Genomic DNA, 13,840 nt, shown 5'->3' with positions numbered 1-13,840 from the left:
TGCCGCGCCGCCTCCTTCTCTGTGTCCCGCACAAAACATTTGTTTGTTGTATAAGTCATAAGATAGATGTGTCCATTAATTTGATTATTATATTTGATTGTGCATTAGCCTCACATGACTGACTTTGCTGAATGCAGGCAGCGATCTGATGATGCCTGATATGAACTTGGGTTGCTAAATTAACTGAATGAATATATGAACATATATTCCACACATTGATAGGTCACAGCCTACCCATGACAAGATTTCACCGCACGTTACTGCTCCTGACTTTGCTGGCCAGTTGGCTGTTTAAGAAGGTCAAATCATACAGTATTGCTGATCTAAGCTTGTCTCCCAGTCTGATCCAGCTCGTCGGTTGGCTTATGGGAACTTTTCCACTGGTCAGGCTGGGACACCAGCTTGAATTAGCAATTTTGCTAAAATGTTTCTTTATAAAGTTTAACCCAAAACAAAACAATGCCATCATAATAACACTTTCAACGAGGGGGGGGGGGGGGGGAAGTAAATAAAAAAGACACTGTTTAAAATGTCATTGACCAACAGATTTGGTTACATGACATTACAAATATATAAACTTGTAAGCCAAGTTTAAAAGTCAACAGAAAGAGAAATCGACATTTAAAGGGATAGTTCACCCAAACTAAACTGTCAGAGCTTTCGATGCAAAGATTCTCGGAGAACGCAACAGTCTTGCGAGAGAAATAAAAAAAATAATTCCTCACATGAGGTATTTCCATCACCCATGTCCATTTAGAGGCTTCGAATTCGAAGGCGAACGAAAAAAGTCTTGGTTTTGACACGAAATGAGGGTGAGTGACTGATTTCGGAATTCTTTGGGTGAACTATCCCTTTAATTTGAAAAGAGTGAAATGTCTCTTTAACCTCAGGACAAAGGGAGGGCGCATAAGAAAGCTCGTTACGCTGTTTTTAAGAAGTGTTGGGATGACTTGACAGGCTGACACGCTTCTCGTTTAGGCTCTCTCGTGACAGAATGCGTAATCCTACGTGATTCTAGGTCAAACCAAAGATTGTGATTCACAGCGTCTAAATACTTGGATTTTATCAACAATGAAGGAGAAGAGCGCGACGGAACCTCAAAAGTTGCAGTCGATCTACCACAATTCAACTAACGTTACTAGTGCTGAATTTTGAAAAGCAATGTTGAAGCAGAATCAGCAGCCTAGAAATGCGTGCTCTGCTCTTGTTGTTTTGCACCATTGCACTGCAGTGGGATCTTGTCAGCTGCCAGAAAACTGTTTACCAGTCAAACACACACATCGTCCCTCATGGGAATGTCTGGCGTTCAGACAGACCTGCAGGAGCTACACCGAACCGAGACGAGGTGAGCTGGACGAAACTCTCGGAAATATGTGATCATCACGCAGTGTTTAGATTACTTATGTCATGTCACGCAATATGAGTCATTATTGTGACAAATACATTTGCGCTCTTTTTCCTCACCATGACCATGAGTAAACTATATATAAAATATATATATGTGGTGTTGTTTAACTGTTGGCAATGAATCCTTCACAGCTGCATTTGTTGATCTGTGTTGCAGTGTGATGTGGTGATGAACCTGTCTGCCAGTCAGAGATGTGAGTTTGTGAAGAATACACCGGACTGTGCTTCAGATGAAGGGTTCATCAAATACCCTGTGGTCACCTTTTGCCAGTTCCCACCTAATCTGCTGCCCCTAGCCATCACTCTCTATGTGAGGATACATTTAGCTCAGTCAGCAAACTCACAGTTTACTTTTTAAACTGATTGCATATCAGAGTATTGAGTATTGTGTAAGTTTATTTGTGGAGCGTGACATGTTTATTTACATATGCAACTGAAACTAATGAGAATGCATCAACCAGACTGTGTAATCAGATTTTATATTGGTTGTGTATTTTATTAACATACTGGTTTTGTATGTTAGTAAAGTCCCCCTCACGTTTTCTTTTTTCTTCCTGTCAGGTCCTCTGGCTGTTTGTTCTGTTCCTTCTTCTTGGGCTGATTGCATCAGACTTGTGAGTAGTGTATTTGAGATAATTCTAAGGCAGTGTTTCCCAACCTTTTTTTAGCCACGGCACAGTTTTAATGCGTAAAAAACAAATCCCACGGCTCACCACTAAGCACTGAATTATAGCAAAGTTACACAAACACGCATTGCTTCAAATAGCGTATTAAAACTTGATATTATGTTCAATGTGAAACTTGAGCTTAAGGCAGGTATGAGCACAAGGTCAGGCAGCTTTATGTTGTTGTTTATGACTAAATAAAAATTAAAATTTCATCGCTATTGGGGGGAAACCTTGTATGTCCAAATCCACTAATACTTTCAGGAAAGGTAAAAACATTTCCTTTTTTGATAATTAAACGCTGCATCGTTAGACTTGGTATTGTGGCTTTATGTATGATCAAACACTTGCATGTGCCATTATAATATTAACATTTTATGGTGGCAATATGTGTTCCCTCTTGAGTCAGTCTTTTGACACTATATCATCAAAGATGACGTGTTGGGGTTATCTAGTAGATTTGGGAATCTACTGAAGCCTTGTGAAATCTTGCGGACAAGAATTCACCCGCCAATGGTGTTAAAGCAAGTGAAATAGAGGCAGTCACTCGTGATGCTCTGAACATAGAGGAACTTGCTCTGATCCACAAGCTGTCTGGCTTCATCTTGGACTTGAAGGCATGTCTAGGCTTTATAACTTGAAAATTTAATAACTTTTTCACACCACATGTTCTGTCTGTGCAGGGGAGCAGCAAATGAGTGACTGTGAGATTTCTTAGCCACACCCCTCTCTGCTGCGTGTTTCAACTAGGTTGTATAGGCCGAAGTGTAGTGCCATTACTCGATACTTCATGACACTTCACAGCTTTCTGTGTTCTATTATTTCAGTAGTATTCAGGCACTACAGCTGTAGCAGTCTGCCCTGTTCTTGTGCTTATATGAACTTGGTTCTTCCTGCAGATTAATGGTTGATGCTGTGAATATGTCACTCATAAGAGTTAATGCACCAATAAGCTTGTTGCTTATTATTACCGCGCTTTGCATTTCATTAGTCCAACATTACTTGAATGTGTACATTCATGAAATGTTCAAACGTGGCTCTCTCCCCTGTAAATGTGTGGAGCTTGTGTGCAGAATGGATCTGGACGATTGACTGATCATAGTCCATTCAGGGAGTGTATTAAACCATCACAGACTTCTGCTTCTCAACCACCCAGAGAGTAAATATAACCAATAATAATAGTCTAATAATAATATCCAAATATTACGGGGAAAAGACTATCAGTTAATGGACTTACAAGACTGTAGGATGGATACTTTTTTTTTTATATTATGTACTTTATGTAATATTTATTTATGATAAACTTAATTTAAATGCTGACTATCGCACCTAATAAAGCCCAATAGCCAAGGCATATGGTTAATGTAATAATTTAATAATTATATGTATAATAATAATTTCGTAATTAAAAATAAAATATTAATGAATCAATATCTGATCATCCTGGGTTGTTATGGTCATGCAGGTTTGTTTACGCATTAAACTCATGGCCACAAGAAAAAGAAGTACTTTCCTCAACAAAAGAAGTTGTGGCCACGACATAAGGATGTTGTTACCTCGATAAAATGATATCGTGGCTACGACATTCCCACAAGTTATTATTTCATGGCCACAACAAAATTAAGTGAACCGACAATGACATCTCCTGGGCACCGTACTATTTCACGCTTGCCTCTATTTCACATGCTTGAAGGCCATTGGTGGATGAATTCTCACCCGTGAGATTTCATAAGGCTTTAGTAGATTCGAGGAAGGGGGGATAACCCCACAGCGACCTCTTCAATGATGCAGTGTCTCGTTCCCTCCTGGAGCCGAGCCGAGGCTACGTTTGGTAACGGGCGGCGTTTTATCCGTCATATTCAGCCTCATCTGAGGCAGTAAGTGCATCACATTACATTTTCATCCACTTACAGGTTATAAAGTTTATTGTAGCTATAATGGTGGTCAGTCTTTTGTTGCTGAATACATTTAGCCAAAATCTAATGCTATAAGAGATGAAGCACTATGCACAGGATATATAAAACAGTATTTTAGCTACACCTAGACTGTAAATGCGAAGACTCTTCAAACACAGAAAAAACATGAGTCTTTATAGACATAGTGTTTCTTGAGTAAAGAAAACACTATAATTATTCGAACAACAGTTCTTTATTTACCCTTGCACTGCAAGCAAGTGAGGTCTGTCACCAGACTGTACACAGCACTGTGTTTTGAATGAAGTCTGGGTGGAGTTTCACTGACAGTTTGAGGAACCAGTGGCATTACCGGGTTTAGTCACAAGCTCTTTTGAATGATGTTCACTGGTTAAATATTTGTAAAACCCGCAAAATGATGTGAATATGATTTAGTGTGTTTTTAGGTTCACATTGTATTCCATTTACCATTAGTTAAATTGATCATTAGGACTGTGACGCAATTAAAATTAGTAACTGTTTAAAATGTAAAAACAATAATTGTGTTTATGTAGAGACATGTATATTCCTTTGTGATCTCATAACACTATCCATTTTGGCCTTTGGCCATGACGTAGGTTTCACTTCTCTATTTACTCATCTGACATTGTCTTTCATTTATCTGGAGAATTTAGAATTGAGTCTCTTTATTTTAAAAAGGTTCTTCTTTTTGAGGGTCAAGAAGTCAGTTAACTTGTCATTATGTTGCAAAATATATTTAGAATTAATTTCTTCTATAAATAAAATGAATTTGAATTTAAATGCAAATGGATTATAATATGTATTTTGATTATATTGTATTATGTAACTTTTTTTTTCTTCTTGTTTTCAGTTTCTGCCCAAACCTCTCAGCCATTTCTTCCACACTAAGCCTGACTCATAATGTGGCCGTATCCTTTAAATGGTTAAATTGTGGCGGTACTGCAATTCCCACATCAGCTGATCCTTGTCATTTGTCCTCATTCTGTGTGGGTTAAGGAGGTTAATTACTCCTGCTGTGGACTTCTGCTGAGTCCTTATAAACCACAGCAGTGATAAACTGTGACGAGAATATCAAAGCATTCTGAACAACTATACATAGCAAATGACTGGTCTGTTAGTAGGTTATATGCTGACATTAACCCAAGACTGTTTTTCTCTGTAGTTGGAGAAGTTTGTGCATGAGTGAGAAGAGTCTCAAAGTGTGTTTGTGTCATAAAAGTGTGCGCATGACTGAGTGGGGTGTGTTGTATGTGTGACTGAGTGGAATCCTCAGTGATGAGTCTGTGTTTTGGTTGCTGGAAAAGGTCCAAATTGTGCTGTGAGGTTGTGTTGGTCTCATTTTTGTATCATTGTTTTCCGTGACTAAGTGGAACAGGGAGTAACATTCCTGGCACTTGGAAATGGGGCTCCAGATGTGTTCAGTGCCATGGCTGCTTTTTCTCACCCTCAGACTGCTGGTCTTGCCATTGGAGCACTGTTTGGTGAGAGATCAGCTCTGTTAAACATACACCAAGCTTCCTACATCACACACACAAACATCAAGGACATGTGTTGGAGTATTTAAGGTAAACGGTGTAATTCTCAACTAATAATGGCACCAAATTGAATTGTGCTATTGTGCAGGTCGCTTGAATCATGCAAGTGGTTTGACCAGAACCTTGAGACTGTTTGTTTTGACTGAACAGTAGCAGTATTCATACAGCTCCATTGCACACTTCACCTTTAAGCCTTCTGAACAAATTCATCAATCATTAAAAAAATAAAATAAAAAAATAATTTCGTAATGTGATTTCTTTTTTCTAGGGGCGGGAATCTTTGTTACAACAGTGGTAGCTGGAAGCATTGCTCTGGTTAAGCCTTTCACTGTGGCGTCCCGTCCATTCCTTCGTGATGTCATTTTCTACATGGCAGCTGTGTTTTGGACCTTCTTTATCCTATATAAAGGCCATATTTCCATGGGAGAAGCCGTGGGTCCGATAACCATTATTCACTCACATCTTTTCATTCATTTAGGAAATTTACACACATTTGTTCCACTTATATGCATAATATATCGATATGGTTATTATTTCATTTTGTTAGAGAAGTCATCTGCTATTTCTTTTCGTTCTTTTCTGTTCTCCACAGGTTATCTGGGGCTGTATATTGCATATGTTTTGACTGTGATTGTTAGTGCATATGTTTACAATCGTCAGAAGCATCAACTGAATGGATCGGCCCAGACCTCAGGCAGAGAACACGGTAAAGACTGCAGCCTTTCTCAGCAATGAACTCACAAATCACACACCACACTCTTTCAGTCACATTACAATTCCTCAATAAGGATGGACACGTTTTTTCTTTTAAGGTAAACATGTTAAAACTTGTCGTGAACTCCCATTATTATTGTTTTTGATGACTGAGCTTTGCTTACTTGAGTACTCATTCCCATTTCTAGTAATATATGAATTAACTGCACTAAACTCTAATGCATTCAGATATAGTGCGCACAACAATGCAAACTCAAAGCTCTGTCAATTTAAATAAAGTGCTATGAAGTTTATGAAATAAAAGTAATGCTCTTTGCCTTGCAGCAGTGTTGGTCTAAACACTGGGCAGATATTAATGAGCGCTGTTCTTGTCTTTTAGGAGAGATTCTCCCGTCTGATTCATATAGAGAAATTCCGAGTGCCAGCATACAAACACACGGTAGGTCACTTCCTCTCACCTTAAAACTATGTTGGTTATATATGTGGCTGGAGTTTCGGTGGGTTATGTATGCATGATTGTTTTTAACACCACAGACTTTCATAATAATGGGAGTTTGCATGTGTGTGTGTTGCTATCTGCATTGGTAACAGTGAAAGTGAGTGAGAATTTTGCATCTTTAAGGAATTTCTGTATGGTGTAACAGTGTTTCTATCTGCTCAGTCATTGGATTTTATGTTTGTGTGCTTCATAGGCTCTGAAATGCGACTCATCAACCATTTCCTTTCTCAGTTTAGACGATTGGTTTGCATTTGTCCATGTGAAATTCTTGCATGTATGTGTTATGTGTGTTTCAGATGATGGAGAGTATGAGCCTTTGCTGCCTTACACTCGATCCACTGCTCAGATCTTCCTGAATGCCATTAACCCGGTGGACAGCCGGACCTGGAGGAGACAGCACTGGAGTGCCAAAGCCCTCAAAGTGATCAAGGTAAAAAAAAAAATAAAAATTTTTGTTTAAAATGTATTTAATTTCATGATCACTTCCTGGCTCTAAATAAGTAATCATTCTTCTATTAACCTGTTGTTTAAAATAAACTTGTCTGATTGTCCAAGTGGTGGATTTGTTGAAATTTGTTGTGTTAGGTGCCTGTAGAAGTGCTGTTATTGTTGACCGTTCCTGTGGTGGACGCAGATAAGGAAGATCACAACTGGAAACGGCCTCTGAACTCTCTGCACATAATCACTGGGCCTCTGGTGTGTGTACTTACCTTCCAGTCGGGAAAGTGTAAGTCAGTTGGCATTGTTATTGAATTATGGAACCAAACCTGTTTAACAGCAATATCTTATGTGCACATAAAAAGTAGTTACGTCATCCCTGCCATTGTTTTGTAGCTTTAATGCACCAGCTGCAGTCTGTCAGATGAACTCCTCTTGTATGTGGAAAGATAAATGCTGTTGATGCAGAAATTGTGTAATCACTTCATGTTCTGTAAAAGAACATGTGACTGGAAAAGAAAATCTTTCTCTTTCCTTCAAGATGGCTTACTGCTGATTGAAGGAGAAGTTCCAGTGTGGGTGCTTATACTCTGCACCGGAGTCTTCCTCTCGGGCATAGTCTTCTTCACTACCACAAATGAGCGTCCTCCTAGATATCACTTTGTATGAGTCTTCAGTGTTTTAAAGAAGTCTCTTATGCATTAGTTTGATCACAAATACAGTAAAAACAGTAATATTATGAAATTATTCTAATCTTAAATAGTTGTTTTTCTGTTTTAATTTTAAAATTCATTTTTCAAATTACTCAAAGAAACAGAAGGTAATTGAAATAGAAGTCATTGTATAGACTTTATAAATGTCTTTACTGTCTCTTTTGATCAATCCAATGCATCCTTGCTGAATAAAGGTATTAATTGTGTATTTTTTAATTTTTAATACAAATTTTTCATTGCTGTGTGTGTGCACGTAGCTCTATTCTCTGCTAGGTTTTGTGGTCAGTGCGCTGTGGATCAGCACTGTGGCGTCTGAGATTGTTAGTGTGCTGCACCTGCTGGGGATTGTTCTCAGTCTGAGCAACACTGTACTGGGCCTCACCTTGTTAGCCTGGGGCAACAGCATTGGAGGTATGCACTCACTCAAACCACAAACAGCACATTATCTTCCCATTATTTTTGCTCATAGCCAATATGCTAGGACTTGAAATGAAAGGATAACAATTTTGCATCTACTAGATGGTATGGTTTTATTTTTTGTTGCCACTTTTAAGTACTAATGCAATGCATGACGTGTGGGTGTGTGTGTATATATATATATATATATATATATATATATATATATATATATATATATATATATATATATATATATATGCTATTATTATTTTTGGTGTTTGGTTATTTTTGATGGCATTTAATATTTTAAAGAGTCATACACCATTATGTTTTTACCTCTGTTAGACCATGTGTGATATTTGTGTGTTTTGACAGATTGCTTTGCAGACATTACTATAGCCCGTCAGGGATACCCACGGATGGCCATCTCTGCCTGTTTCGGAGGCATTATCTTTAGTATCTTTTCACATATGCTCTTTTAAGTTTTCCTTTTTGTGTATGTGCTTTAACAAATATATCAACAGATTTAATCATAATATTTATTTGCAGTATTGTAAATATCCTGGTACATTACCATAACCACAGAGATCTTCATATGCCTTTAACATTGCATTAAGACATGCTGTTTGGTGTGGGTCTGGGCTGCCTGCTGCAAATCTTTCAGACTAATAACGTTGTGATGGTAAGTCTCGCACTCTCTATATTACAGTATATACAATGTCTCAACTTTCTTTTAAAAAACCGTATATACATGTACAGTAAGTGGATGCAATGTACTTTATAGTCTTTTGGTGTTTACCTTAGAACATGTTGAAAGCTTTTAGTCAGTTGGATATTCCAGTATAGATGCATGACGGAGTCTGATCTGTGTGCTGTGTGTGTTCGGTTGTGTGGTCAGCTGGAACCAGAGGGGATGCTGTGCTGGGTTCTCTCCGGAGCACTGGGTCTATCTCTCGTCCTCTCCTTCATACTGGTTCCTCTTCAGTGTTTTCACCTGAGCAGAGTCTATGGCATTTTTCTACTGATCTTCTACATCGTCTTCCTCCTCATTGCTCTGCTCACTGAGTTTAGAGTTATCCAATTCTGACATCAGCAGAAACATTAAACAAAGGCAAAACATTCATAGAAATGTATAAGAATAGATATATATTTGTAAATGTCTTTTTTTTTTGAAGATCATGAGCCAGTAGTACTCTAGTTAAATTGTTTTCGAACACATCTTGAATTATGAAATTGAAATTATTAAAAATGATTTTATTAAACAGGATACTTGCAAATATGCTGTGCTGTTGTGTTTTTCTTTTGTACTGACTGAATTCAGGCCAAGTACGATTTGTGAGCTGATTGTTCTTTAAGTCTGATGCATGAATTTGATGGTTGCATCGGTTCACAAAATTGGTCCGAGCTGCTCTCAGGCCATAATGAGACAATGACCTATGAGTGAATTGAGAGTAAATGTGTATTTCAGTAGCTGTACTGTATAATACAATATATTCACTAATCCGCATCAGATCAGTTTACTGTTGGATTGGGTGGTGTTTCTGAAGTAGCTGTAGTATTGGCTCCAGACCATCAGGTGGCAGTGTCGCATCAGCGCTCTTTCTGAGCTGTGTGCGGATGTTTAAAGCAGGCTGAGGTTACCTAGCAGCGAAATACAATCCACGCTTACCTGTAACCAGAGCCGGGTGTTTCTCAGATTTCGCTTTTTTTCCCTCCACGGCATACTGTAACCTCTTTTGCCTCGATCTGGAGGATATCGCGGAGGTATTACTCCAAAAAAAGGTCACTGACTTGCACGGGTATACCTCTTCCCGTCATGGCAATCTGTCGCGCTGGTCGTGTTTGACCATTTGTTTGTCGGAAGTAGCAACTGTAACTAAGGGGGCGGGACTCGGCGAAAGGCTAATTGAGACAAGTGAAGCCCATTTTTAGCGCGCAGACTCAAACTAAGCTTGATGACGTCAGCAACCTGTCTGACAGATGTAAATCTTCTAGTAGCTGTGCGTGCAAACTGCCATCGTTAATCTTGCAGAGACGGCGAGCTTGAGCGGGGAGTTCTTTGGCGTGAGTGAGCAGTATTCTGATTAATTATTTTGTAAAGTATTTTAAAATGGGCTTCTCTCTTGACGTCTCCCCGATTGCCTGCAAGCTTCTCCTCCTGTCTGTACGGTAATTTCTCTACTGTGCGACAGAGAGTCGAGTGGTTATGAAGCAATCGTTAGCCTATTTTTACAAAAACTGTTTCTACGGGGCCATAATGTAACATAGAAGGTAATGGAGCCCTTAATACATTGTCGTGTATCTTTAGAAATAAATAATGGACAAATGGAGTCTTTAAACGCGTCAGATGTAAAGTTATTCACTGTCAAAGTGACGCCAAAATGAATGGGAGTCAATGGGATGCTAACGCAAGTGAAGTTCTGCTACAAGATGGCGGCACGCGGCCGACTTCAACTTCCGGTCGACTTCCTTCCCGCCTGGTTCACATATCGCGTCTTTTGGGCGCTCAAATTCATTATTTCAAATGCTCATAATGGAAGCGACGCGCACGCGGTGCGACGAGCTCATTTTTTCCAGGCGCATCCGCACCGCATCGAGTTAAAAACATCTCAACTTTTCAGAATGCTGCAAGCGCACCACAGGTCATGTAACTTCCTCACCTTTTCCGTAACAATGTTGAAAGCTCAGCCAAGATGAAGGAACAGCTGATCATAGCTGTATGTGGATTTTTAAATTAATTTAGTAGCAGTGCTACTGCAAGCAGTTTTTAGTGCTGCAAATCCATTTATCCATTGCTGAAATTTTTGCGTCTTCATGGAGAGAGCAGGTCATGGTTGCTTAGCAACGGCAGACTCCTCAGAAGTGCCCGAAGGCTTTGGGGGAAAAAAAATCAGGAAGCGGCAATTAGCATTTTCCACACATTTTTAGACGCGATTATATGAACGGCCCCTTACAGTACGAAAACTCCTTAATACAAAGAGTGACGATGGCGGAGACAGCAAAACGTTCCAAAGTGTGGTTATACTTCACTAGAGTTGATGCAGACAACGCTCGTTGTCATAAGTGCAACAACATTTTTGCATGTAAGAGTGGAAACACAAGCAATCTGTCAAAGCATCTTTCAAAAGTGCATTATGTGCACACAGAGAAATGCAAAGTTTTCGACTGCCTAACACAACACAAAGTAACACAACACAAAGTACCGATAAGAATACCGTTAAAGAATCGGACCGTTAAGCAGTATCGGTAAGAGTAGTAATACCGTTAAAACCTTAACGATACCCATCCCTAGTCATATTTGTGGGGAAACGTTCAAGTGTCATTTGACAGAAGCTAGCAGATGGCTTATAGTCAATGTCTGCAGCGGTTAGTCTCATAAGGCAACTCAGGAACTGCACGAACTGCAATTAACATGTCATGGTAAATTAACACTGGAAGTGAATGAGGAGATACCCCCTGACAACGTAAAGCGCTTTGAGAGCTTAGAAAAGTGCTATATAAATGTAAGTAATTATTGTTATCAGCTGTTATGTTGGCATTGTGTTAATCTCTTTATGCAGAGTAAACTGATCACATCAGCTCCTGAAGAGGGCGATATCTTCATCGAGGAGGTCTCGTACATCAGGAGCGATGTACATCACGACACTAATGGCCTTCACTCTGATGAAGAGCTGGATCTGTTCACTGGGAACGTTATTTCTCACCGCTCCGTTACTGCACCATGACTCAAAATGAGCAATACATACGTAATGACACTTGAATGTTGGAGAACAATGCATCTGACTTGGCTGCAGCCTGGAATTGAACTACTGGTTTCGTCTGGTCAGAGGAGAACTGGCCCCCCAACTGAGCCTGGTTTCTCCCAAGGTTTTTTTCTCCATTCTGTCACCGATGGAGTTTCGGTTCCTTGCCGCTGTCGCCTCTGGCTTACTTAGTTGGGGTCACTTCATTTACAACGATATCGCTGTAGATGCACAGACACTATTTAACTGAACAGAGATGACATCACTGAATTCAATGATGAACTGCCTTTAAATGTCATTTTTGCATTATTAACACTGTTTTTCTAATGAATGTTGTTCAGTTGCTTTGACGCAATGTATTTTGTTTGAAGCGCTATATAAATAAAGGTGACTTGACTTGATCTTGTCTTTAAAATATCTGTTTCAGGCTGATGCAGATCACTTAAAGATGCTTTATCTGAAATGTAAAAACTGAAGAAAATTGTACTTAAGGTATATTAACAAAAAACCTATTAATATGAACTATTAATGAATAAACTGTTGTCCAAAATTGTGTTCAATTAAAATTATGTACCTACTTGAGTGGAAGTAAACACACACACACACACATATAATTGAAATTGGGTATTTAAAAGTAATCGGCGAGCACTTTTATGAGCTTCAAATTGGCGTTTGTAAACGAGACAGTAGAGATGTTCTAATTAGAGTGTTTCTAAACTTTCTAAAAAAAAGAAACCTGTTGAAAATAATTTCTCATTGTTCTGACCATGTAAGAATCCAGGACACTGAACTGAAACCAATATCGTGAAACCTGTTACCAAAATATTCTCAGCTAAAGTGATCAGTAGGTGATTTTACAAACATTTGAATATAGTGATTTTAAGTAGTTATTATAAAAACACTTTTCTAGAGCATGAAGTATTTGTCTGAAAGGCATAGTTTTTCTGTGTACATGATTTACTGGCTTGTTAGTTACATTTGGATAGATAGTTTTAAATCATTGAGGAAATATTTAAGTCATGATATATAGGTATAATAGATTGCAATGAAGTGAAAAGGTATAAATTTTCATTGTAAATGTGATTGAGTAAAAGCACAAGTACTTGGTTTTAACAGAACTAATGTATGGTACAGATTTCCCCAAATAATACCATACTAAAATATAAAGGTGAAGTGCTATGGGATTTAAATGCTGCCATGATTCAAAACTGAAAATACAGGTCTGAAAGGTTGAAACTAAGTGTTCGAAAACTCAAAATCTTACAAAAAAAAGTTTTGCAAGATCGAAAAATAAGATTTGCAAGCTTGCAAAATGTAAAAAAAATATATATATATATCTCTGCAAACACTATGTTGTTTTTGAGATTTCCTTCTTCAGAACTGCAACATTTTTTTACGATGTTGCGCAAATAATTTTTCAGAGTTTCAAATTTGTCAGTGTTCTCCCACTGTATTAGATTGTTTTCCAGGTTTGAAACCTTGTAAATGGTGATCTGAAAACTGGTGTGCGAATGTGTGAAAAAAAAATTAAACTCTGAAAACAGAGCTTTGCAGGCTTGCAAAGTGGTAAAAAAAATTACATCTCTTCAAACGTAATTTTGTTTTTGAGTTTTCCCTCTTCAGAAGTGCAACACTCTTTTTTATGGTGTTGTGCAATCATTTTTTCAGAGTTTCGAATTTGTCACTGTTCTCCCAGTGTATAGTTTGTTTTCAAGATTTGAAACCTTGTAAATAGTGATCTGAAAACTGGTGTGCGAATAGGTGAAAAAAAGTTTTGAAACTCTGAAAACTGA

The 13,840-nt window shown here is 38.4% G+C and overlaps 1 protein-coding gene across 1 annotated transcript; it reads left to right on the top strand.

Annotated features, from left to right (window-relative positions):
- Window positions 1-922: 922 nt before the first annotated feature.
- LOC132107024 (mitochondrial sodium/calcium exchanger protein-like) lies at window positions 923-9,581 on the top strand. The gene is made up of 15 exons (XM_059513157.1): window positions 923-1,345; window positions 1,565-1,717; window positions 1,969-2,021; window positions 4,857-4,914; window positions 5,382-5,487; window positions 5,810-5,977; window positions 6,134-6,247; window positions 6,635-6,694; window positions 7,051-7,184; window positions 7,340-7,481; window positions 7,734-7,855; window positions 8,163-8,316; window positions 8,680-8,760; window positions 8,922-8,986; window positions 9,203-9,581. The coding sequence occupies exons 1-15, from the start codon at window positions 1,190-1,192 to the stop codon at window positions 9,389-9,391; spliced, it is 1,755 nt and encodes a 584-aa protein (XP_059369140.1). The 5' UTR covers window positions 923-1,189; the 3' UTR covers window positions 9,392-9,581.
- Window positions 9,582-13,840: the final 4,259 nt, after the last annotated feature.

Source organism: Carassius carassius, chromosome 2 (genome assembly GCF_963082965.1).
Source record: "Carassius carassius chromosome 2, fCarCar2.1, whole genome shotgun sequence".
NCBI lineage: Eukaryota > Metazoa > Chordata > Actinopteri > Cypriniformes > Cyprinidae > Carassius > Carassius carassius.
This window is presented reverse-complemented; position numbering and strand designations above follow the sequence as displayed.